Source organism: Labrus mixtus, chromosome 3 (genome assembly GCF_963584025.1).
Source record: "Labrus mixtus chromosome 3, fLabMix1.1, whole genome shotgun sequence".
NCBI lineage: Eukaryota > Metazoa > Chordata > Actinopteri > Labriformes > Labridae > Labrus > Labrus mixtus.
This window is the reverse complement of record NC_083614.1, coordinates 22,311,726-22,336,878: the sequence shown is the minus strand read 5'-3', so window position 1 is coordinate 22,336,878 and position 25,153 is coordinate 22,311,726. Positions and strand designations below refer to the sequence as shown.

The following is a 25,153-nucleotide window of genomic DNA, read 5'->3' as shown; positions in this document are numbered from 1 at the left end:
ATGATGGGATTTGTGGTGTGAGATATGGTGTCAGGCATTTTGTGCTCAATACAACATTGATGTAGTTTTGCTTTTCACTTACTGCAATGTGGTATACAGTTAAGAAACTACAAGAAGAACACTTTCTGAGTTGGCCAAGTAAAAGTAATGCAGCAAAAAAAACAGCATTAAGTCTGCTCATACAGACCCCAGATACTTTGAGAGAAAGTTTGTGGACATCTTAATGCAGACATTTTGGGGTAAAAAACAAATGTGGATGCAGGTAAAATTATAAAGATAGCCATGAATCATTTTTCCAATCTAATCTGATTTGGAACCGAAATCATTTTTTTAAATACTAATATTTATTTTAGCTGCTTTCTTTTTTCCAATCAAAATTAGCAACATTTTTTTAGTTGAACCTTTTTTTTCTTCTTCTTTTTCTCCAAATCTACATGCTATTTTTGCCTGTAGAACAGAGCATTATTCCTGGTTTTGCCCTTCTCAACTCACCCCAGTTGACCCTCCCAGTCTGTTGAGTGTTTCAGTGTTGGATCAGTTAGCCATAGCTCCCTCTGTGTACCTTTCACACGCGATTGGGAGCCTCATGACAGGCCAGCTGGAACCTTCAGTCCACCCCATAGACTCAAATCCTCCGTGGAGACCCTACTGGCCAGCCAGCCTGCCAATCATACAATAGGAGGGTTATGAATGTGTGTGTGTGTGTGTGTGTGTGCGTGTGTGTGTGTGTTTCCCTGCGTGTGTGTTGTTGGGGCTTCCTGTTTTGGCTGTGTGCTTCAGTCCTTCCTGGAAGGGGGGCAGCCTGTGTCATTTCTGTCAGCTATGGGACTAGACAGACAAATTAAACATATACTAAACTTATAGATGTGGATTTTGCAGCTGCTATTTGAAACCCTCTAATCATTTTCAAAAACATTTTTTCTTATTGTATTTCGTCCAGTTTGGGAATCTTTTAACAGCTAAGGCTAGATCAGGGACCTACAAGTTATCCTTAGGAATCAAGATTTCTGAAGGCTATTCTGGATAAGAAAGGAGCTCTATATTTATTTAAAAAAGAAAAAAGAAAACAACTACTATTCTCTATTTTTTCAGACTATAGATTGAAATTACTTTATACTATACTGGAACATGCGCATTAACATTTGCACATAATAGATACAGTATTTTAACCACACATACACACACAAACCCACAAAATACACTCACTTTCACCTCTTCATGAGAAGTGGGTATGTCTTGGGGGAAGCACCAGTCATGCTCCATTAATCCAAAGCAACCAGTGGTGATTGATCAATTAGCCCTGCTTAAAGCTGGGGCTCACGCTGATCAATAGCACTGATCACCAGCCAATGTTTTTTCATTAAGATCTGCTGCTCTGCATGAGTAGACTCCATTAGCATAGACCAAATGAGCTGTGAGGATTGCAAATGCTTGAATGAAAAAAACACTCACTAGAACGTACATTTGCCCTCTGACTAGTGTTCATCGTTTGTATCATTTGAGTGTTTGAGAGCACACACATTAGTTTTGCCTTCCAAGCTTCATTAATTTAGGGTCTTAACAAATCTAATATATCTATTTCAAAGAACTGGGTATAACTTGCAAAGTAGTCAAAAATCTCATTTAGCAAAGTCACCCCACAGTGTTAACAACTCTCCAACATATATATTGTTTATTTTTCTTTTTTTTATCGGTTTATATAGGTTTTTTCCTCACCTGCTTCACGTTGCAAAATAAATAGATTCACTATTTTGTTTTGCTGAAAGGTCTAAAGCCATTCCGCAAGTAACTGAAGGAAGTCGATTACTAAAAGGTCTAATTTGCCTTGAAGGTTCATTTAAATCTGGACAACAAAACAGTGCACTGTGATTCGCACGGATGGTTATTTCTGTGGCACAATGCACCAGCTGTCGTTGTAACGTAGATGCAAGGCACGGTCTAAAAAATAAAATAAAACAGGAAACAACAGAAAACGACCAAAGTGTGGGATCACTAAACATGGTGCAGTGTGTCTTTTGCATAAACGGAATTGGCCTACGCCTGACCGTGCAATGGTCTCAAAAACTGTTTACCTTACTAGTTCATGAGAGAAAACCTCTCTACAATCAAGTGTCTGAGTGTAATGAGTGCGCTCACAGAAGTGACAGCAGTGAAGCTGGTGGTGGTGGCTGCCTTCAACTATGACTCAGGCGCACTGCACTTATGAAATGTTGATGTTGTAGCAGTAGGCCCTAATGAACAAGATGACAAAATACCAGTATCACAGGAAAACAAGGTAAAATGTGTTACTGTTTTTTTATTTTTAATGTAGCATTTTAACAGGGCCGAGCTGACCAGAGGAACGTCCAAATCAGCTGAACCCAGAGTATTTTGATCGCGTGTTTCTAGGTCAGCAGGCCAGTTATAATGTTGAGTCCTTGTTAAAGCATTTTCTAAATAAGAATGCTGGAAAACCAATGTCCTGAAATAAACTACTTTATAGATGTATTTCCTCCAAAAGTCTTCACGGTACCTTAATGAGCATGTCAGTTGTTTTTATCACATTCATTGTCAGCTATTTATTCTCCTACCTGAACAACAGCGGATGTTGCTGCATCACAGTGATATTTCTGATCCACGACCCTATCAAACCCTCTGGGATTATCTGTATCTTAAAATACAAAAACAACTGGCCAGCCAACACTGACAAACTCACCTTTCTCACCCTTTCCTCTGCCTCAGAGGGACCAAAAGCCATTGTTTGACTTAAACAATCCTCATTGAATTAAATACTGGCTGCATGTTTTGTTCAGTGAGGCGATGCGTACTGCTGTCATGGGTCCCATCGTTAATGTGCCATCACTGCACTCACATCCTCCGCAGACACAGGCAGCTCTGAGCTGATTTCCTCCATCTGTAGGTGAATGTGAGCACAAATATGCCTTTAAGTATGAGTGAGAGACACTAACGCTGTACACGTGTGTTTGTAGATGGGATGAATGAGTAAGAGAGGAGGTAAGAGGGTGGATCATGAGAGAGAGAGAGAGAGTCAGAGAGTCAGGTAAATCCCTCAACATTGCAGAGAATTGGAAACATTGACACATCGGGTTTCACTATCTGAAAATTAATGAAACCAATGAAAGACTGTGACTGTATTGTATGCAGTTTATTATTATATATTGAAGTTTCTTGACCAAAAAGTCATGTTTATAGGTTATTAAAACATTTCCAACTGCGATGAATACATAAGTAAATGCCCTCATCTGTACAATCTGGATAATTCATAATTCTATTATCATTGTGACCACCATGGGAATGATGAAACTTTTAATCTGCTAGAATGTGAAACTCGACATTCATGCAGGGGGTGGCAGATATTCATTATTTTAATACAATAAGTTTCCCTTGACAAAAATAGAGACAATTTTATGATCAAAAAATACACCAGAATGCAGGAAATAAAGTGCTCAACACTCAAAGTTTCCTTGGCAGGACTCCCAGACCTATTTTAATTTGAACAACACTTTACTTTAAGCTGTGTTCTCATGGAACAAGATTTATATTGGGGACCCGTTTGATTACTAAGGGACTCGCTCGACTCACCACCTGTGGGTCCCGAGGACTCAGCTCATTGAAAACCTAGCTGATCAGCTGTTAAAGAAATGTAATGAAAAATGAATGAATGGGTTCAGCTTTATCCTGATGTGGAAACTTATAAGGAATACACATTTTAATTTTGGGTGCAATGTTTCCTGGCCCCACTGGTGAGTAAAATAGAGACATACCATCCTTTAAAATGCTCTTAAACTGAAAATATGAAGGAAACAGAAAAATAACAATAATACCAGAAAACAACTCCCTGATCCCATCAGCAAATGCTGCTTTGCAAATCTTTGAATGTTTGTTGATTTTGTAGGGGACGTTGATGTTATTATTTAATCTAAACCCTAGGATAACAAAAAAGAGATTAAACAAAAGTGGTCATACGGTTCAATACAAGTTTTGTTATGGGATGTGATAGTCTATGGGTGTGACAGAGAGAAAATCTTGAAGATATGATACATATGGCAACACAAACCTGTGTGTGTGTGTGTGTTTGCCTGTATGCTCGTGTGATTTAGCGGAAACAAAGGGAGTTGGTCCCAGAGATACTGAGGCAGACAGGAAGAGATCATCCCGGTGTTACCATGGCTGAGGTTGAACCCTCTGCCTCACAAGCCCATAGTGGATACATAGGTCATTGCTTAGACACTCACACATTAATGCCAGTGAACACAAACAGCCACTAACATGAATGGTATGTCTCCTTCCTGGTGGCCTTTTACCGACTCACTATTGAATGATGTCATTATAACTGTCTTAAACTGTAACCTTTGAACTGTTCAATTCAATTCAAATGAAGGTGTAAGATAAATACCTATAGATACATTCACAGGCCCAGAAACACTCGTTATAGACATGTGCTGATGTCCACAGAGTTCGATAAGTTCTTTGCATGGCAGCAGAATGCTATTTCCGTCAGCTGTGGGTGGGGGTTTGCTGAGATGGATGGATGGACGAATGACACCAGTATCCATCCCCACTGGGGAAAGGAAGTCCCTATCAGAACACAACAGGAAAGAGACAGAGCAAAAACAAGCGCTTGTCTTTTTGGACATTAAATCACTTCCTGTAGGGCTCTGGGCTGCTTCCCCCACAATCCTCAGCCTCCAGCTCTCCACCCAGTTCAACCTCCCTTTCGGCAGGAAAAGAAATTGATCAAGTCTTTTCATCTGCGTGAGCGAAAAGTGCTCTGGTTCCTATGGGTTTGTCTCTTAGATATTGCACCGTTAAGTTAATTACACATCAATAATTGAGAGAAAGGCTTGAGACCCCATTTAAAGTTACTCTTCTTTACCTTTTAACAATACAAAATTATTATTGCCTTAAAGCTAGAATCTGTTACCTAGTACCAAAGGGGTTTATAAGTAATGTTGTGCAGCTCCACAATCTGATTTATTGCAGTGACTTGCAGATGTGATGAGTACCGTAGGATGCAAGTGCCGTATAAATCCCTGCCCCCTGACAGATCACAAGCTTGAGCCTGGACCTGCTGCTTTGATCTGCATCCAAGAACACAAACAAAGAGACAAAAAGGTTTATCTGTGGCTGGTGCAGGAAAAGGCCTTTTTTATTGTTGACAGGAAAAGACAATGACCAGAGTTCTCATTGAATCACAAACACAGGCCTCACTCCACATGGATTGTCATAGTTCAGGTTGTGTGTGATACTGAATGCTCACAGCATACATAAGATATCTTGAGTAACTGTCAAACATATATTGAAATGCAACCACAGCTCAGTGCTGTCTTAGTCCAGGGCACAGCTGTAAAAAAATATGACTTCCTTCCTAAGGACTATTTCCTGTTTATGTCTGAATTCAGGTCAATAGAGGGGGGTAGTGGCCGCTACCTCATCCACAGCTATCCTTCCCCAGCCCTGGTGATGCTCTAGACCCCAGTGGTATCACTTTGAACCAAATACCTCTTCCTACCCTTTTAATTTATTATACTGACTTTTTGAAATCACTCAAGACAATCACAGATAATATTTTCTCATTACCTTGAGCTTGTGCTGTATGGGTAACATGCAATATGTAATTTGAATTGATGTTTTATTTCTATTTGCTTCTCTTTCTATAGAGAGATTGGTTTCATTTTTTATGTTGCTACCAGAGGTGTAAAGAATACTAATATATTCTACTCAAGTAAAAGTACTGTTACTTTGATAAAATGTACTTTAAGTAAAAGTTACTTAGTTACTTTTTTTAACAATGCATCTCCCCTGTGTAGTGCAAAAAGGACGAGAGGATTTTAATATTAAAAAAAAAGAAATCAATTTTAATTAAAGGCAAATCTTTACAAAGATTAATCTTTTCAGATAAACATTTTCTTTTCTACCCCATTGACAAAAACAAAATATACATAATGATGGATAAATAATCAAGGTTTCTATGTTCAAGTAATAAGCTGTTTTATGAAGGGAAATGTTTAAACTATTTAAGAAAATACTGAAAGGCTCTTTGTCTCAATCATAAACAGTGTAAAGAGTATTTTAGTGTTTTTAGTTTTATTATTCTGAGGCTCTTTAGTCTCAAATGCAGTCTCAAAGGCTGATTTAGCTGCAACTAAACCTGAGATGAAAGATAATCCATTTATTGTTTTAAAATCAGCCTGTATGAGCTTAAATATTAGATGTTTTAGTCACTGTTTGTTTACCTATTAGCAGACTACTGAAGCTTCTAACTGAATCTGTTTGGTTTGAAGTATTTATTTTCACACATCTGAGATGTATTAAGTTGCAGCAGCTTATAACACCCAACTTCCTCATCAAAATAAAAGCACATCAAAGAGATGGCAATAAGGGACTTTTATTGTGAAAAACTTTCCGGAACTAGCGGAGCTGCAGCGGCGATTGTAGTCGCGAACGCTGTAGTGAGAAAAAGCATTCTCAGCCACTTCTTTTCCCAAGAGTAAGAACTACAGCCAACTTATTTGAATCATCTTGGACTTAAGACAATGAGACATGAGTTTATAAACACCTGCAGGTAGACCCGCTCTAGTGGAGGGACTTATCCGCTCTGCACTAGCTGAAGTGGCACCGAGCCAAGAAAAGGGTCTCTGTCTCTCGGCGCTCTGGTGCGATGAGGGAAAATCATTCATAGCAGGCCTATTTTTTTACTCTGTAACGGATGTGATTTAAAATGTAGCTAATTACAATACTTAACAGTAAACATACTTAAGTAAAAGTAAAAGTACAGATTTTAACGACTTAAAAAGTAGTAACTACAGCAAAAAACTACTCAATTACAGTAACGCGAGTAAATGTAATTCGTTACTTCACACCTCTGGTTGCTACTATATAGGGAGCTAAATGTGTGCAGGGCTTGAGTTTAATAGTGCTTTCACACTTGCACAAAACTCCTGAAAAACTCCTGATACGTATTTGCAGGAGGAGCTGCATGTGTAACTTTAATGGCCACATTTTTCACTCTCACTTCATCCGGAGTTTGTCCTGCCATCCCCCTAGTATTTGTTACGCATAAAGTCCAAGTGAGCTGATGTAAGCCCACAGCAGGATATGATCAGGAGAGTTTACCTTGAGCAAGTTGGAGGGGGTGATGACATTTCTAACCCGCGATTGGTTCACGAGCATAGACTTGTCTGCATGCGACTGGTACAATCTCCGTGCACGTAATTATATGGCTGCATGTTTTCGTTTTGCCAGTTTGTCCTTCTCTGCTCTTTTGTTGATATTCTGATTCTATCAAACAACACACAGCATTGACATAAAGGCAGATATTCACATTACAGCATCATATACCACCTTGCATCAGGAGACCCCCCGTCCCCACTCCCATCCGACTGGGATAGTCTCCTGCTGTGAGGTGCATGTGTGAACGACCAGATCAGGTAGATTCCAGGGGCAGTCCTAAAATTCCCTGGAAATTTTCCGGAGGGCATATGGGAAAATAGCTCAAGACACATTTCCCCAAGGGGACAATAAAGTGTAATGTATCCTATCCTACCGCTTCCTATCGCAGCGTATTGTACCTGTCAATGCATAAAAAGAGATATACTGTTTAGAGAAAGAGCAGTGGTTGTATTTTCTCTTCTTCCAACATACCACACTTTGCAAACAGCTGTTTTTATTTGTAAAACTCAAAGTGAATGGGACATTATTTGTACTTTCTGCTCTCCAAAAGGCTTAGAAGACCCCCAGGTCTCCCCCAAAAAATGTCTCATTGCACCCATATGGATCTTCCTGCAGTGCCCTGTTTGTTTCATTTTATGCTGATTTGCCTTAAACAGGCAGTGGCCCCTGCACTGAATGTTTAATTTAAGAGCTCATGTTCCTCTCTGTACAATCTGTGATGGCAGTGTGAGCATGGACCAGAATTAAGAGGGGGGTCCTATGGTGGGGCTGAGAGAAATGGATGTGGGGGGGAGCTGATGGAGACCCCCAGGTCTCTGGGCACAGTCATTAAGATTGCTCCTCGGTTTGGAGATGAGAAAGCATGCTCGGCACTCCGGCTTCATTGAAGATGCTCCCCTGCCTGGAGCATCCATTATTTATGAGTCTTTACAAATTTCAACTGACATTTTTATCATTTGTGGATGTCTGTTTCTGATTTGGCAACACTGGGTGTGTCTGTTCTTCCTCCAACAAGATGAACATATCGGTCCAAGACCACTGCTGCTTAGTAGAAAGAATTGTAATGTTGAGTGAGGGTTTTCTTTTACTTTAACGTGTGCTAACTTTTTTCTTTTGTGAACGTTTTTTCAAAGTCATAACAAAATAATTCAGCTATGTTTTTCAAGAAGTTGTAAGTGGTGAGAAAAAAAGACTTCTGAACACCCCTGTTGTATAAGTTAATCTTTTTTGATAACATAATATTTGAGTGTTTTCAAATTAAGGCAGCTAGTCTTATAGCCAGATCAATTACTATAAGGCCCACCTCCATGCTTTTCAAGTCCCTTTACACATTGTTATTTAACATTACATTAAGACTGCACAGGAATAAAACTACTCTTAATAAATAAAGTGTCAAAATAAACAGTCCACTCACTCAGAAATCAGTATTTTTTTTTTCAGTTTTACAAAACAGGAAATGCATGATAAAGGTAGAATGCAACAATGTCTACTGTCATTATAAAACAACGTGTGTGCACATGAATGACCAGCCCATGTCTATCAGGATGCCTCCCTTCTTCACCACCCTGACCTCGTTTGTCTGTGGCTCAGCCAGTATTGATCCGACTGCTGCCCTGTGCTTTGGTGTTCAGCCTCAGGCTTCACACAGCCTCACCTCACCTTACATCACTCACCTCACATTATACTCTGAGTTGATGTGCACTGTTAGGCTCTGGTACACTCCCAGAGAGAGAGCTCGTCAAATGTCAGTTTACAGGAGCTCTATAAGACTGCCCACTTGTTGTCAGTCTTGCAATTCAACAGTGATGTGTGATATATTGCACATTTTGCAGTATTTTGCCATTGTTAAGTAGTTATTTTAAGTATAATTTTGATACGATGAAAAAAATCATTTAAATTTATTCTCTATCTCTGAATTTTTTTTCACCATCAGTGGAGCGCTTTGACAGGTCTAGCCTGACAAACCCAGAACTCCAGTCGATAACACTTAGCTGCTGGCCTTTCTAAAGCAGAGCAACAGCTCCAAACAGATGCTGAGGGGCAGGCAGACCTTCCCTGGGACCCCTACTCTCCATTTTCATGGCAATGTTTGAGTCTGTGATGCTCATTTATAAGAGCCTGTATTACAGTGTTACTGCCGCTTCTGGCAAAAACCTCTTTAAGTGTCTTTAGTAGCGAACAGAAACTGTTGCTGTCCCATAGGAGGGGCAGCAGACTAAATAATCAGTTTCCCATCACAGTGACAATCTGTGAGCAGCTGTTTGTATGTGAAGGCCTGCCAGCAATTGTCCGTGGCTCTCTGAAACTGAGAAGGAAAGAAAGGAGCATGGGGGGATGAAAGAAAAGTTTCTTTCTGCTTAATTCTGCCCTCTTAAGGGTTTTGATATTGATCTCACCACCAACAGACCTCCAGATGCACGAGAAGAGCCATGTGCACAAATACTTACATCCAACCGTGGACAAAGATATGTAAACATTAGCAAAGACACATTGACACATTACATTGAAGCTGCATGTTTTGTTTTTGTTTAAAAATGGATGCAGTACAGTGAAAGATATATAGTATCCAATATATAATTATAATGCATTTATTCATATTTCTGCTGCATATATATAGCACTTTGCACTCATAAACAAACGTTTATTCCTGTAAACAAACACAAGAGTAGAGACAGTTGAATCAAAACTCTTACATTAAGGCTGGCCTATAAAAAGTGTGTTTTAATAAACTTTACATCCATTCTGAGGCACTTGATAAATGTGGCACAGGTCCTTGAACTCAAAACATTTTTTTTTTTTAGAAACGCAACGCTGGCTGAACCATTTTCAGCCTTTGTTTGGCACCAGAACATGTCTCTTACAAATGTCATCATAAAGTGAAGATCTTTTCATGACCACTTACATTTGTAGTTCTACAGAAATACCTCCATATTTCCTTATATGAGAATAGTATGTGTGTGTCATGTGAACCCTTTGAGTGTGTCTGTGCACGTGTGTGTGTATGATGGTTGTCCTTGTCTGTTTCCTCAGCTCTTCAGCAGTTGGTTTAGAGTTGGTTAGCGCTCAGAGTTTGCCAGTGTGCCTGCAAATAAAAATAAAAAAGTTGTGGATTTATGTGATGGGATCTGGTAACCAAGCTTCACTGGGTTAACCAAATTGGATGTATCTTGTATATTTAACTTATCCAGCCATGTAGGGTGAATAAGCACGCAGGGACATGATAAGAAATAATGACCCTAAATGTTCAAAAGAAAGATTGTTTTGTCAATCAATCAATCATTATTTGTATAGCGCCAAGTCATAACTCATCTTATCTCGAGACACTTTACAACACAAAAAGCAGGTAAAAGACCTTACTCATTGTTATGTTACAAAATAAAAATTAGATAGGGGGAGATGGGTTAAGATGCAGGAAGGATTTGTCCTTTGTATTCCTTGCGTTCCTGTTGTTCCTCGCCGCTGAGGTGGTGGAGGTCGGAGCAGGCGGTGCATGAATAAGGACGGCGGAGTTTGTCGTGACGACACAGTCCGATGGTTGTCTTTGTGTTCAATTAGCCGTAGAGTCAGACTGAAAGAGGCGTTAAATTTTAGCACAATGTTGTAACAAATGTTGTGTTTTATGTCACAAACACCTTTCTTTGTAAAGTGCAAAGCAGACTTATACTGGAACTGAAAATTATATAAGTCTGAAGTTAAGCATGAGTTGAAATACAATCTAAAATGTACTGACACACATTTTTTTTAAGTATTCTCTTATCCTGCCAGTTCTGTGATCAAGTTTTTGCTGCCCACTGCTTGTGTGTTTAATAATAGGATTAGCAACTATTCAGGGACTGTTCAATAAGTGAGCTGAAATGGTGAGCTAAATCTTTTGCATGTTTTAACTGTACAATGTTGATCTAGTAAATGTCCTGTAACACACCTCCCACATTCCCCCTCCCCTTTTTGCTGAAACTTGATTACATTTTGTTTGTATTTTCAAACTAAGATTTGAGGTAAATCCAAAAATGTAATAACCCTTTTGGCTCGTCTCATAGAAAAACATTTTCTGAACCCTTTCTGCAGCTGATGAACAGTGTCGTGACTCTCTGGCTGTCATGTTTTTTACTGATGCCACAGACCTCTTTCTTTCTTATTTGTTGACACTGTTAAAGGAAAGGTCAAGCTTCCACATGCAGTCAAGCTTTCACCTTCGCCACTTGGCTGAGGTCTAGCAAGATTCATTCTTTGTGTCATGCCATCTCTCCACGTGCCAGGCTCTTCTGTCTTACAATGGAGCCAGGCAAACACAGAAGCACAGTGTGTGCCTCAAAGTGTGTTTGTGTGTGTTTGTGTGTGAGTGTGTTTTTAAAAGACATTGGTGCAACCGTTTTAACAGGGCGACTCTGTTTGAATTAGATGTTCTAACCCCCCGCTTGCTAAATGGATTTCTGAAGTGGCTGTAGTTGGAGGCTTTCAATCGGATGCAACCTTGAGTCCTTTTTTATGTGAGCTCTGTAGGATTTAAGTGCCGATATAACATGAGCACGACTGAATGCATGCTCCTCATTTTTTGAAATTGAAAAATCTCCAAAGGCTCTCCCCATTGTGCAGGCAATTAATGGAATGCTGGCAGCGAGGTTCAGGTGCTTAAAAGTTGTATTTTTTCTCTCTCTCTCACTCTCTTTTTAATGACTAATAAAGGATAATCATCGTGGAAAAAAACATCATAATGCTGTAGGCTTCCTCTTTATGCACAATGATGTATAATGCATGTTTTGAAATGAAACGGCAGCGGCCTTCGAACCATTCCATCTCCAAACCTTAGTGTATTTGTTTTGCATGCCACAGTGAGGCTTTTGCATAACAATAGTGAGTGTTCCCATTAACAATGCTTGCCTATTAATTTGATCTTTACATTTTTAAAGTTTGTCCATCAGACCGCCAAACAATCGGTCCCCCCGTTCGCCGTTTCAAAGAAGTGATTAGAAAGTTGGCTAATTGCCTCTCTGAAGAGTTTAGCCGTTTCTTTCTCACTGTCTGATTCTTCACCTGTGATCCTCTTCCAGTCTTAACTCTCCAAACACAGATTAATAAACCATTTAATTAATCATGTAATATCAATTTCATCTTCTATTCATGTTCTCTCTGTTAAGGACATTTCGTCCAATTATTTGTTTTCGACAGCCGGTAGAAATGATTTTGTTTTGTGATGCAACATATGATTACAAATCCAGAAAATCTCAACAGTTCCTGTTCTGTGACATCAAGTTTCTAATAACAGTTTGAAATAGTTGTTAATGATCTTGTATTCTTCCCTTTTATTTGAATATTTTTTTTCTCCACTTGTAACAACTGATAAGCACAGGCACCAGTAAAAACTTGTTACGACAACGTCGTAAAGTGGCACACAAATAAATGTTCTCTATTGTGATGACAGAGCTAGTTGTGGTTTTGGGATATTGTTCGTGTCAAGGTCTTCTTTTTTTATTAAGAATCTCGTTTAAGCTGTGACAGTACAAAGTCACTGAATACTTCAGAACACAAAGCTTAAATTCAACATGATGATCTGAGATTCATGTGAAATTTAAAGTATTAAAAATATTTTCAAATATAATTAATTAGTGGGTCACTTATGAATGTAGTAGGTTCTCTTTACAGGTTGATCTGCCACAGACAAGTTTTTCCACCATGTGGCGCTGGGCGGTGTTTTTATTTTTTAAATCTAGACTTGCTGTTCTCTTCTCGGGCCTCTTGGGCCTCACGTCGTGCCTGAAACTGGACTGAATACCAATCTGGCTTATTCCAGTGTTCAGTTGCATCTTTTCTTGCAATCTTGGAACACTTCCAAAAGCTTTTGTTTTTTCTTGTGCCCTCAATCTCTTTCTCTTTGACTGAGCTTTGACGATGCAGGGAAACATACAAGCACATCTCGGTAAACACGAGTGATGTGGTTCCAGAGTTTAAAAGCTTCACATAACACTGGCAGACACAACTTGAGGCTGTTTGTGTGATGGAAAGGAAAACTTGTTTAGAAACTGACAGGACTGTGTGTGAGTGTGTGCATGTGGAGTGTGTGTGTGTGTGTGTGTGAGTATGTGCATGTGGAGTGTGTGTGTCTGTGTGTGTGTGTGTGTGTGTGTGTGTGTGTGCGCGCGCGCGCGCGTGTGTGTGAGGGAGAGAGTGTTTATGTTGCTTTTGGCAAGTTATTCATTTGTGCTTTTTTTTCTTCTTTTTTTTCTTGCTCTCTGTGTGGTTATCTTTTGAGTCGGTCGGTTTGGAGCTGATGTCCACCTTCGGGGATGCGCATAGCATGCATTTCTGAGTATTTTCACCTGAGGCTGCACTTGTTAGAGTCTGTGGATAAATGTATATACATTATTTATACAAATTCAGGGCGAGTGAAAGCAGGTTTAACACATTTACAGACAGGAGGCCAGGCACTGCAAGCAAAGCTCCAAGTGAGGATTGCATTGCTGTGCCGGGGGATCGAGCTGGCCTATTGCATGATTGTGACCAGAATCCTTAATGATGGGAGAGAACACCGCTCACGTTATCATTACCTCAGCAATCAAACCATATCATTGGCTTCATGGAAAGAAATGAAAAGGAATACATTGTTTGAAATATGGTTTGTTATTTTATTTAAGAAACGTGTTGGCTATCATTCCTGGACTGTGGTTTATAAATGTAGAAGGATTAAAGGTCAACTGTAGGTTTTGGATTCAAGAAACACAGTCAGCTATTTGTAGCAGCTTTCTTCTTTCAGATTGAGTTTTTTTAGAGTCCCTTATGACCCTTTTATGATGACATTGAATTCTTTCAATAACTAGAGTAGTTCAGAAAGGCCAAATGTACATTTTACCCTCAGCATGTATGTAGAACACTATGGGAGGCTCAAGTGTAGAAGAGAGAGAAAGGAAGCGTTGAAGGCAGGTCCAGTGTTACACGAAGTTGGAGGTTGGTAAATGAACAGACTACCAAAAGCTGAAGAAAAACAACAAATAGATCCCTGAAAGAGGGAGAAACAACTGATCCAGAACTTTTCAGTGATCCAAAGGTTTATTCAGTTTCATATCCATTGATCGGGCTTCTGTGTTCTTTCAGGCTCTGCTTTGTGTAGCTCATTATCAGCTTTGAAGTCAGTACCATATAAATGTCAGGAAACAAAGTTTCTAACCGGGGTCCACTGTGTCTTCAGTAAATCGTAAGGATCTCTGTAAGTAGATATGCATCTATTTTACGCCTTTTCCTCATTTCCCCTAACAGAAGACTGTGTCAGGCTGAGGCGGCGTGGTCTGGTGGCAAAGGGTGGCAAATTTGAAGATGTCCTTTTTGGGGTCTTAGAAATAATTTTTGTACAACGTTATGACATTTTAGAAACTTTTAACTAAATGATTTAAAATACAAACGTAATGGCAGATAAAATAATAACAAGAGTAACTGTTATTTTCAGTCTTTGTTGGATCCTTCTAATAGAATATGGAAAGCTGTATCTGTCTGTCTGCTCTGATTTATCTTTTGTAATATAAAATACAAGAGTATTGAAATGATTTGTTATTGGTGATTGCATGTACCTCTACCAGAAACTCCACTGAATTGACAAATAAAGGTCTTTAAATCATTCTTGAACATACTATGAAAGATCACTTTGTAAAAACATTAGTGCTGTTCAATAGAGAATGAATCTCTAATATGTGTTAACAGCAGTGTTTCATCTGTTAAAGGTTGTGGGATGAGGGGAGTCAGAGTCACCACAGAGAGAATAGAACTGCATTTAACATTTTAATTGCTTTTGATTCAAAACAGTTTTCATTAAAAGACTCAAATACCTCTATTGAGGACCTTTAATAGGGTTAACACAATCACTCCACATTATTGATGGTTTATATCATTTTTTGAATTATTTAGAGATTTAATGAATTTGTAATTTATGATGACTTGTTGCAAACTTTATAAAGGAGGCAGTTTGAAAGAAAGACTCAAACTAAGATAAACAAATATACCCAGATTCCAGAGTAGAAAGGTCATGTAAGGTAAAACTGTCTTACCAAATTATGAAGAAAGAATCAAGTGGAGACATAAAACAGCAGCCCTGTGTTTTGGTCATTAAAGTGTCATTAGTAAATAACACTTGTGAACACATACAGGGCTATAATATGATTTCAAACTTGTCCCCTACCCCCCTCCCCCTTCCCTCCTCCAGAAGCCTTCTCTCTCAGAGGTGGAAGCCTTGCCTCCCAGTTGCAGCCTTCATGTTCCCATGGAGCTGGAGTTTGCAGCTTCCTGTTTCCCTCGCAGCCCTCCACCTCGGAAAAGCTACGGCCTCGTCTACGTCGACTGACCTGGCTGCTGACGGTGATTTTAGCTTCATGGAATTCCTTTTGAAATCACAGTTGGTGAATTGTCTCCTTCTCGTTACACCATCTTTTTTTCTGAATCTTACATTTTTTGTCACCTTTGAACATTGAAGAGACACGGGAACATTTGGTGTCGGGAACCAAATTACCATATCACTGATCATGGACTCATTCTGCCTTTCCCTTATTGATGAAGATTATTAAGATGTTAAGAAGCTAAAAGTCTCACGTTTTGTTAACCTACATTTTTTTTTTGTACATTTGTATCTTTTTCATGGTGAATTCTTCATTCATGGCTTCTCTTGTTTACATTTGCTTGTGAAGCCTTTACTGTGTGTTGTCCAGAAAAATGTGCAGTAAGCCTGCAGAGTGTCACATGAACGAGCGGTAAGTATCGGGGCTTACATGTGTCCAGTAAATGTAAGATGCATATCATGTAACAGTGATGTCCACCCCCCGGCCCCCCCAGCCCCACATACAGTCACACTATGAAATGAAGGCCAGAATGGCATGAAATACTAAGCTGAATAATATTACACAGCCATTCATCTAACACCTTGCTCTGCTTGTATTCAGATCAATTACTGTATCAAATAATTGCTTAAAATAATGATAAAAGAAGGAATATGGATTCTATCTATGTACCTGTACTTTTTTATAAAGGGATTTATCTGCAACACTTAAAACCAAAAAATGTTCCCTAACATATTTAATCCTGAGCAGGTCCTGATTACAAGACGTGTTCAAAAAACAATATCCTACAACATTAAAATGGTTCAATACATGGGCACCTGGTCTTTACATTTTTATACTGCAACATCGATTTAGAAATGTAATCATAATACATTAAATGTGTTTTCACTTTAAATGTAAACCTAAAGATTTCCCTCTCACATTTCCAAATCGGATGATCAGTTTGGAATTCCTCTCTGATTCATGAATGTTTTTATGAAAGCATTAAGCAAAGTTTATGGAGTAACTAATAACTTCACCCACAAAGAGAAACATTACTCATGTAATGGAACTGGACAGTGCTGCAGAGGAAGCGAGAATCTGACGTTAAAAGCATAATAATTATTTATTGAAATATGAAGAAAATTTTCAATCAGCCTCAGAGAGGCAGGACGAGGGTAGTGATGGGGGCAGTGTGGTTGTCAGCATGAGGAGCAAAAGTGATAGACAAGTGGCAGAGAAATATGTCTGATGCATTGTGTAGCAAGTTGTGTATGAGCATGTGATTGAAAAAAGGTAGTCATTGTTTAAGTCCTTTTGAAAGCATTTATCCTGCATACTAATCTATCTTATAAGGTTATGTTGAATTATACATTGAAGATTAAGCTTTTGGCAAAATGACTGAAAACTCAAACATGAAGTTAAAAAAATGGACTCTAGCAATGACCACATTCATGTGCATGTTGTGTAGAGTTGACATTTATGTTACAGGAAGTCCCGAGGCAGGATCTAGAAACAGATGAAAGATTGTCTGATCAATAGACACGGCTCATGAGGGTGTAAGAAAAATGAACTCAGGACCGGGACCGGCTTGATGTCATGATTTAAGTGAATGTTCTGTACATTAAACACACCATTGAAAGACTTTTGATAGTTCGATGACTAAATTAAGTAAATGTTCAACTGGTAAATGCATTAAAACAGCTTGTTGTGAGAGGCAAGAATTTGGACATTTTAGAAAGCAGTAACAACACCTAGAGTACATGTGAAAAACTCCACATGAAAATAATTTAGGGTTTCATGTTATATGGGGGGAAAACGCCACTTTTGTTCATGTTGGACACAATACTTCAGTCACAGCTCACAGGGGAAAGATGCCGTCTTTGGTACAAGAGCAAACAGAACAATGATGCAGGTTGAAATTCAATAAGAGGAACGGAGGTGACACGTTTCACAGCTACTCACTTGAAAACAATTCCATTTACAGAAAGTATAAACATTTAGAAGACAAAACAAATTATGAAGATTTTTTTTCTTTTGAGAGTCTGTTATTTTTTTTGCTCCAGACCTGCATCTTTCAACCAAAACAAAACAAGAACATGCTACAGTAGACAAATTTATTTTGGCGCGGACACCTTGCGTCATGTAACACATAGATGGAAACCCAGACACGCAATAAATTATCTTCATCATTTAGCGTAACCAGTGACATACTGTACATCCAAAAGGTTAAAGCACTGTGAAATAAAATAGAAAACGTCTACAAAAAAATGGTTGAAAGTGAAACGGAACCCTTTACAGAAATACTTAAGAAACTTGTTTGAATGCCAGCAGACATAGATAGAAATTAATATTTTAAGTGTGATTCCTTTTTGATTTTAGTGTCTCACGACATAATTTAAGTACTGTTCAAAACAAATAGAAAATAAAACACTTTACACCCAACAAAGAACGCAAACCAGAGGGATCTTTTTTTTTCATTTCATTGATTTCATTTTTTAGGAAATCATTGCTTTGCAATTGTTGCCTCATCACAGTTCTCTCCCATACGAACACATGAATGTAAACACCTGTTGAATTACTCTTTTGTAAATTTTTACAACATTGATACTTTATATATATATTTGTACATATTTCCATTCACATCTGCATGGTTAGCTAGCATGGTCATGAAATAAGGCAAGACTCACATAACTGTGACATCACAAATCTTTTTTTTTTCTTGTTATAATACTGATTATTAAGGTTTTTGTAATTTCCTTCTTCTGTTCAGGCTTTGGTCTTTCTGGACAAAGGCAGGGTCGATCCTTCTCTGTCTCCAGAATCAAGCTTTGTTTTGTTCCAGTTGTGATGAAATAAAAGGGGCTATAATTGGGGCTATAAATACAACTGTTTCAGCGGACATTATGAATTGAATTTATTTAACACTGGTGTTTCTGAGGTACATAGTTTAAGATGATTCAGGGAGTTGGAATAAGAAAGAGTATCCACAAGGTAACCATGAGAAGCAAATGACTTCCCTTACGAGAGGAAAAAAAAACATCATATTTTTCTTCTTATTGGCCTATTTTTTTATTTTGTTCATGAAAGAAAGTTTCTTTTCAGACCTTTTTTTTTTCATCTTCAGTTCTCCCCATTTCAATCAGGTCAAGCTGCCGGGGCGGCATCTTATGCAGGTTTTAAAAAAAAGTGTGACGGTAGATCAGAGTCTCTGGCCTGGTTGAATGCTTGTCCTTTTTGTCTTTACAGTACCAACTACAGCTGAGAGCTGGTTTCAGTGAGGGAGCACACCGGAGGATCGTTGACGAAATAAGCCGCGGCTCTAGTCACAAAGCTGTGTGAAAGATGTGCACTGTTACTCACCTTCCTTTCTCAGCACAAAAAGCCGCCCACAGTGTCACCAGCGCTAAAACACTCAAGGGTTATTAATTCTTTAAGTTGCAGCCTGCCAGGCTTGATAGTCTGTGCAAGTGCTGACAATTACTTCCCATCTCTCTGTGTCAAATGCAGTTTATTTCAAGTGTTTTTTTTTTCCTTTCAGTATCGTCTGTGTGGTTTAGGAGAAGCTGCTCTTCTTTAGACCTTCCTTTCTTTTAGCATAAAGGGATCAATATGGTGTGTCCACATCACACAGTCAAGTCTTAGCTGGAGGTTCAGTTTGGTGAAAGCATTATTTGGAGTTTATGTGCTGCAGCAGGACTCTCAGAACGTCTGCACAGCTGCATTATGGGTAGCGCAGTCCAACTCCTAAGCTCTCTTGGCATGTAGCATTTCAATGAGCAGGTTGTTGCAGGGCACGTCCCCGTTCAGGTGTTTGTAGTAAAGGTATTCTTCGGCCTGCAAGCTGATGGCTCGGATCTCCGGCAGCCGGAGGAGCAGCTGGCCAAACTTGTCCGTTTGCTGAGGGTAGTTGCACATGACGTAGTCCAGCAGTGCTGCGTTGACTTGCTCCTGGACGCTTTCTACCAGGTGGAAGTTCTCCAGGTTCTTCACATCTACAGAAAGAAGCACAACAACCAGGTTAGACCATATGACAAGTGATTGTGGAGGGTATTATGAAGTACAACAACATATAATAATATAATTATAAAAATTAAGTATGACTAAAAATTCACTAATTAGACTGCTCTCCTCAATTAGTGTATTATAGTGTAAGCAGTACTGGGAGATTTATTGTGATTGCAGATTGGTAGCTTTGTGCACATCCACTTTTACATTTAGGTGACAGTGAAGAAGAATCATGTTCATTGTTATCATATTTGGCTTTTTATGTTTTTTTTTTCTAAATTATATTTGAACATCAGCTGCATTCATGTCTTATTTACATCTCCAATATCTCCAATATATCTAAAAAAGAGCTTCAACTTTTACATTTTCCACCATAGAAAAAGCCAGGGACATACATTTACACAATATTTTAAAGAACAAAATAGAAATAATTTGTATTCCAATTTATCAGAAGCCAGTGCAACAGATCCATGGTTGTGGTGTGTGTTTTAACTTAAAAGAGGACTTCAAAATGCACCGCATGACGAAATATTCCCCTCATCTCTTTTCCTCTGAGAAGTCTCCTGAGACTGAGATGTAGAGGGAATCAGGTAAAGGCAGAAAAAGGTTCTCCTCCTGGGAGATTCATTCCCCAGGCCTCCATGAATTATGTAGGGCAGAGTTACAGTCATATTAGCGCCAGTGCTGCTCCTTTACCTGATGCCTTGAACAATCATAAATGTCTTACACATGAATGTACTGTGCTTTTTAGTGAAAAACATTTTTGATAATAAGGAAAGAAATCAGTTATCACTTTAACTGTGGGGAGCAAACAGCAGGAATTCAATTTGATGGGAAGTCTTTCACTATTAATTCCTTGTGCAAAATACGTTTTACATCTTTCCAAAATCCTACCTTAACGTGCAGCTATAAGCACTTTTCCTTGACCAATAATAAGCTCACTTGGGAGTTGAGCAGATTATTGCTAGACAAGACAAAAATGTGCTAAATGGATAACGGTGGGCAGGGGCGCTGCGTGTACTTGTCATGATTATTAAGAGCAGGGCTGCAGAATATTTAATCAGATAGCAGCTCAGTGTGCGGTGTGTGTATGTGTCTGTGTGATCTTTTATTAATCTGTTTGACCCCAGGTCGAGTGTGCTCACAGCAGGCTAATATGGAACGACAGAGTCCCTGTGTCTAGTTGATACCTGCGGACCAACATACACACATGCACACACTAAAAGAAAACATCTTTGACACTAAATCTGCCTCTCTCTCTCTCTCACACACACACACACACACTGACACTTATCCATGGAAATACACGTTTCTTTCTCCCTCTAACTGTATTCCCGTCCCACAAACACACAGACACACACAATCCACCCACCCAGAGCATTAGGGGGGAGGGAGGGGGAGATAAATCAGCAGCTAATGAGGTCTAGAGAATGAGAAGCAGGTCCTTCAAGGCACTTCCATCTATGATGCACTCTACCATGCTATTACAATCTCTGTGTGCATGTCTGTGTGTTCTTATGTTGCCTGTGTATGCATGAGTTGGAGTGTAGTGTGTGCGTGCTCACCCTGACCTCTGGGTGACACGGCGGGGGGCTAAATAAGGCCAAGAGAAGGGCAGGAAAAGGGGGAGGGGGTGTGGCCTGTGACAAAGGAGGCTCCAAACAAACATGACATGTGCTTTTTCCTGCTGCCACTCAGCTGTCTGACCCCCCATCAGCCGCCTGAACCGCCTTTCACACCACCAACACGGACATTAATATCGCCTTACATAAGCTAACCAAGCAGAGTGTGGGCTTTAGGCTCTAACACAGAGACATCCTACGCAGGTCAAAAAGAAAAATAAGGCACTGTTTTTCATCTGCACATTAAACAAATGTAACCATGATATGGAAATAAAAGTTTCTGAGTTGCTCAGAAAGTCGTTTATACTTTAATGCTGGGATTTGACAAACATCTAACCCTTTAACTACACTTCCTTTCACTCAATTTATGTAATGTAATCAGTAAGTCAACTGTCCTACCATATTTCCTTTAATATGTATATCTGTAATGCTGGTTCAAAGCGCTTCATACTTCCAAGAATACATTCGTGGTGGGAAATACTTTTGTAGTTTGTGTGTGTGTACGTATCAAACTGAAATGCAGACTAAATAGAAACTGACAATGTCTATAGCTCTGACCTGACAGTGTAACTTCTAAAATAAACAATAAAAAATGAGAAAACAAAGCTGGCAGAAAATTCTTAGTCAATGTCTCAAACTTAATTTTAGAAGATATTTTGCTGTGTTGACTTCAGCAGATTAAGCATAGAAATCGTTATACAGTATAAAGTTAAATTAACAAAACATAAAGAGTAGGGTTATTACATGAGTATCATAACCTAAGTAAGGTTTTGTTCTTGGTCAAATTCCAATTACTAGTTCTACATATTTATTAAATCATTTTTGGGACGGCCGATAGGTGGAAAATGTAAGTAAATAAAGTCAAATACTGGAATCATTTCATCAGGAGAAACATTGCACCTTGTTAAGATCTGCATATTCCTTGTGTGTGTAATATAACTACAGCTACAGAGTACTTAAGAGTCAGTTTATAACTAAACATCTTCCACTGCTTAATAATTCAGAGAAGTCAGAGGCTCTTTTGAGTTTGATATGGACGGTTTTGCAACAACGTGACAGGGTGATCCCACATCACAGCAGAAACATTTGAGGTGTTGCCATGGTTTCCCAAAACTAGTGTCTTATGTTTGTGTGTGTCTGCATGAGCATGTATGCATGTGGAGGAGTTTGATGGTTGTTTTTTGGGGGGGGGAATTAATATCCAATGTCTATGTCAAGCTAATTAGGGAAAGTGAGGCAAAAAGACGGCATTTTAATTGGTAATTATTACATGAGCCTCTTTTGAAAAACAACTGAAAAAGGGTGCACAAAAAAGAAAAAAGCACCAATACAATAGTTAATATCTACTCCCATTTTCAAAACCAGTCTGTAAGATATCCCATCAGGTTGATGGGAAATGTTTCTAATTCTTTACTAATCACATCAGACAAGTGAATTCATTTTAGGTTACTGATCATTCAAACCCAGGAATGGAAAGATGAACGAATGGGAAGGGTTAAGGGAGAACTGTAAAATCAACATCTGATCAATGGTTCCCAGACAGTGTCAGGTCCGAGTATTAAGTGTGCTAAGCGCTCTCTCGTCTTCCTCCAATGCCCCCCCACCCCCCTTGCTTTCTCTCTCCATCTCATTGTTCAGTCACTGTGGGACTAATTATCAACTTTTTTTTCACATAAAACAGCCACAGTTTGTTGCAGCGCTGCGTCTGAATACTCAAATGGAAACCCTGAGGTCCCGTGGAATACATTGTTTCATTTGACGGGCGATCACGCTGAAGCCAGCGAGCTAATGCAAAAGCACACACACACACTAACACACACAAATACACATTCATTCTCTCTTTTATAGAGCCCCTGAAATCACCACTGTGCTTTTTAATTAGACCAGATCTTCACTGTGCTTTGTGTGTGTGTGTGTGTGTGTATGTGTGTGTGTGTGTGTGTGTGTGTGTGTGTGTGAATTTCTTTAATCTTTCACCGCCCCTTACAATCAACCTGCTCTGGGGACAGACAGACACACACAGAGCATGTAGATACACTGCTCATGCAAATACTTGCTCCATTACTTCAATCTGAGCTCAACAATGCCTCACAGAGTGGACAGAGTAATGTGAAAAATAAAAACACTGATAAAACTGAAAGAAAAAAAACATCATTTGGTGTCAAAGTTCATCATTCTCCAATCTCCACACAAGTACACAGGCATCTCTTTGCTTATGGCTGTTAAAGCCAAAGAGGAACAAATATAAAGCGCTACACGGCAAAACAGTAAACAAGGGCTATATGCAGGTGGATTATTTACTGTTTAGCCTCTTCAAATAATTAATATAAAAAAATTGTTTCCCTCTAGTATCATGTAATTTCTACATAAAATCATTACCTACATCCAAGTCTTTTCATACAGCACTGCTATGAAGACAACAGTTAAACATGGCAAAGGAACTCCATGTTCTTACCACACTGTTATTGCTGCAATCAATAAATTCATTGTAAGTCCCATGCTGCCGATTCATTCTGCCTTGCAAACTTAACAACGTGTTTCCTGCTGGGTCCAAAAACAACACATAAACCCTGCGTCATAAACAGATATTGAGTCAAGTGCAGTCAGTAAACTTGGCCAATTAAACGTGAGTGGAACTCAAACTGGTCACTTCCTGTATAGGCGGGAATTAGGGGCAGAGCTCTTCCAATAGGGGACTTTCACAGCCTTTTATATGAGCCTATCAATGCTTTGACACCGTTTTACTATGGTAGCGGAGCTTCAAAGAGTAAGTAGTTGAACCCATGTTCAGGCCAATCTTTTTTATGGCACCCTACTGGATTGTTATCAGTTTAACACTATCTGCTGCCACTTTATCCATTATTAATCTTCCTTGCAGCGTGGCTCCAATGAGAGACAGGGGCGGTGAAAGAAGAGAACCCAATGACCTTTGATTCTGGGTGGGTTAAAAGGACGGTGTGAGGACTAAGGACCGCCTACAATAAGCAATATGTAGAGTTACGTGTTCACTGGGGGAATGTTTATGTGTGTTTGTGTGTGAGTGCTAAAAAACAGGACAATCAAAGCAAATAAGGTTCACAGGGCGAGGGGCAATGGCCACATGGTCAACGGTATCACTTCAGGAGACTACTCAGAGATATGATCCATTGCCCTAGAAGCTTAGCTTTGCATTGGAGAAAAAAAGTAACCTCCTTTTCCCCTTATTTTACCCTAACCCCACCACTAAGTCTTGTAGTACATGTACACACAAACCAACTCCAGATACACACACTTTTTACCTCAGCTTCCATCAATACTCGACAGAATTTTATATGGAGGTATGTGTATATTTCCTTCCTCTACAGGAGCCTCAGCTTCCCCATTAGAGCATTTCAGTCCTCATCTATCTGTGCTTGCCAGCAAACAAGTTTCCCTTCTCCCTGGAGCGCAGCTTCCTTGTTTTCCTCCAAGTCCCATTTGGGGAATTCCCTTTTCTCAGATACCATGCCTCCTTGTTGAAGCAAGAAAAAAAATTGGAGGGGTAAAACTGAAGAGGTATGCTCCTTAACATTTAATGGGGCTGCTTTGGGACTCAAAACACCAAAGGCTAACAGGATAACTAGCATCATAACTACCCTATCACAGGACACAAGAGGAGTATATATAGCTCAATAGAGTTTTGTTTTGTCATTTTTATCATCCCTATTTTTGATCTCCTGTAACAATGAATTGAACTAGAGACTGCTACATGATGTGAGACATAAACGTTTGGGGGCTAAACTGGGAATATACTTGAAAGGTCTTGAGAGATACATAAAACATGGTGGAAAAATGTAATTAAATGTCTGACACAGACTCATTATTTTGACAAGGGAAAGTTGTGGGGGTTAGAGGTTTCAGATGCTGTTGACCATTCACCAAGCTTGTTGGTTGGTGCATCCTGGTGCCCTTAGGCTATACAGTGGGGTTATGCTAGGGTTAACATTGAAACACTTCATCAAGATTCTTCTCAATTCTCTGTTTTTATGTGATAATTTATTTGATTGGGTAAAGGCTTGACTCCAATGTATGTATACTTTA

The 25,153-nt window shown here is 39.2% G+C and overlaps 2 protein-coding genes across 3 annotated transcripts in view; one reads left to right on the top strand and one right to left on the bottom strand.

Moving 5' to 3' along the window:
• Positions 1 to 16,302, top strand: part of LOC132966069 (adhesion G-protein coupled receptor D2) — an 83,539-nt gene extending 67,237 nt beyond the window's left edge. For both annotated transcript variants that reach the window (XM_061033819.1, XM_061033820.1), the window contains one exon: positions 15,359 to 16,302. In XM_061033819.1, coding sequence (XP_060889802.1) covers positions 15,359 to 15,496 — 138 coding nt within the window. In that variant the 3' untranslated portion in view covers positions 15,497 to 16,302. The remainder of the gene's footprint in view (positions 1 to 15,358) is intronic.
• A 269-nt stretch (positions 16,303 to 16,571) lies between these two features.
• Positions 16,572 to 25,153, bottom strand: part of nr5a2 (nuclear receptor subfamily 5, group A, member 2) — a 64,993-nt gene continuing 56,411 nt past the window's right edge. The window contains exon 7 of the mRNA XM_061033823.1: positions 16,572 to 19,459. Coding sequence (XP_060889806.1) covers positions 19,212 to 19,459 — 248 coding nt within the window. The 3' untranslated portion in view covers positions 16,572 to 19,211. The remainder of the gene's footprint in view (positions 19,460 to 25,153) is intronic.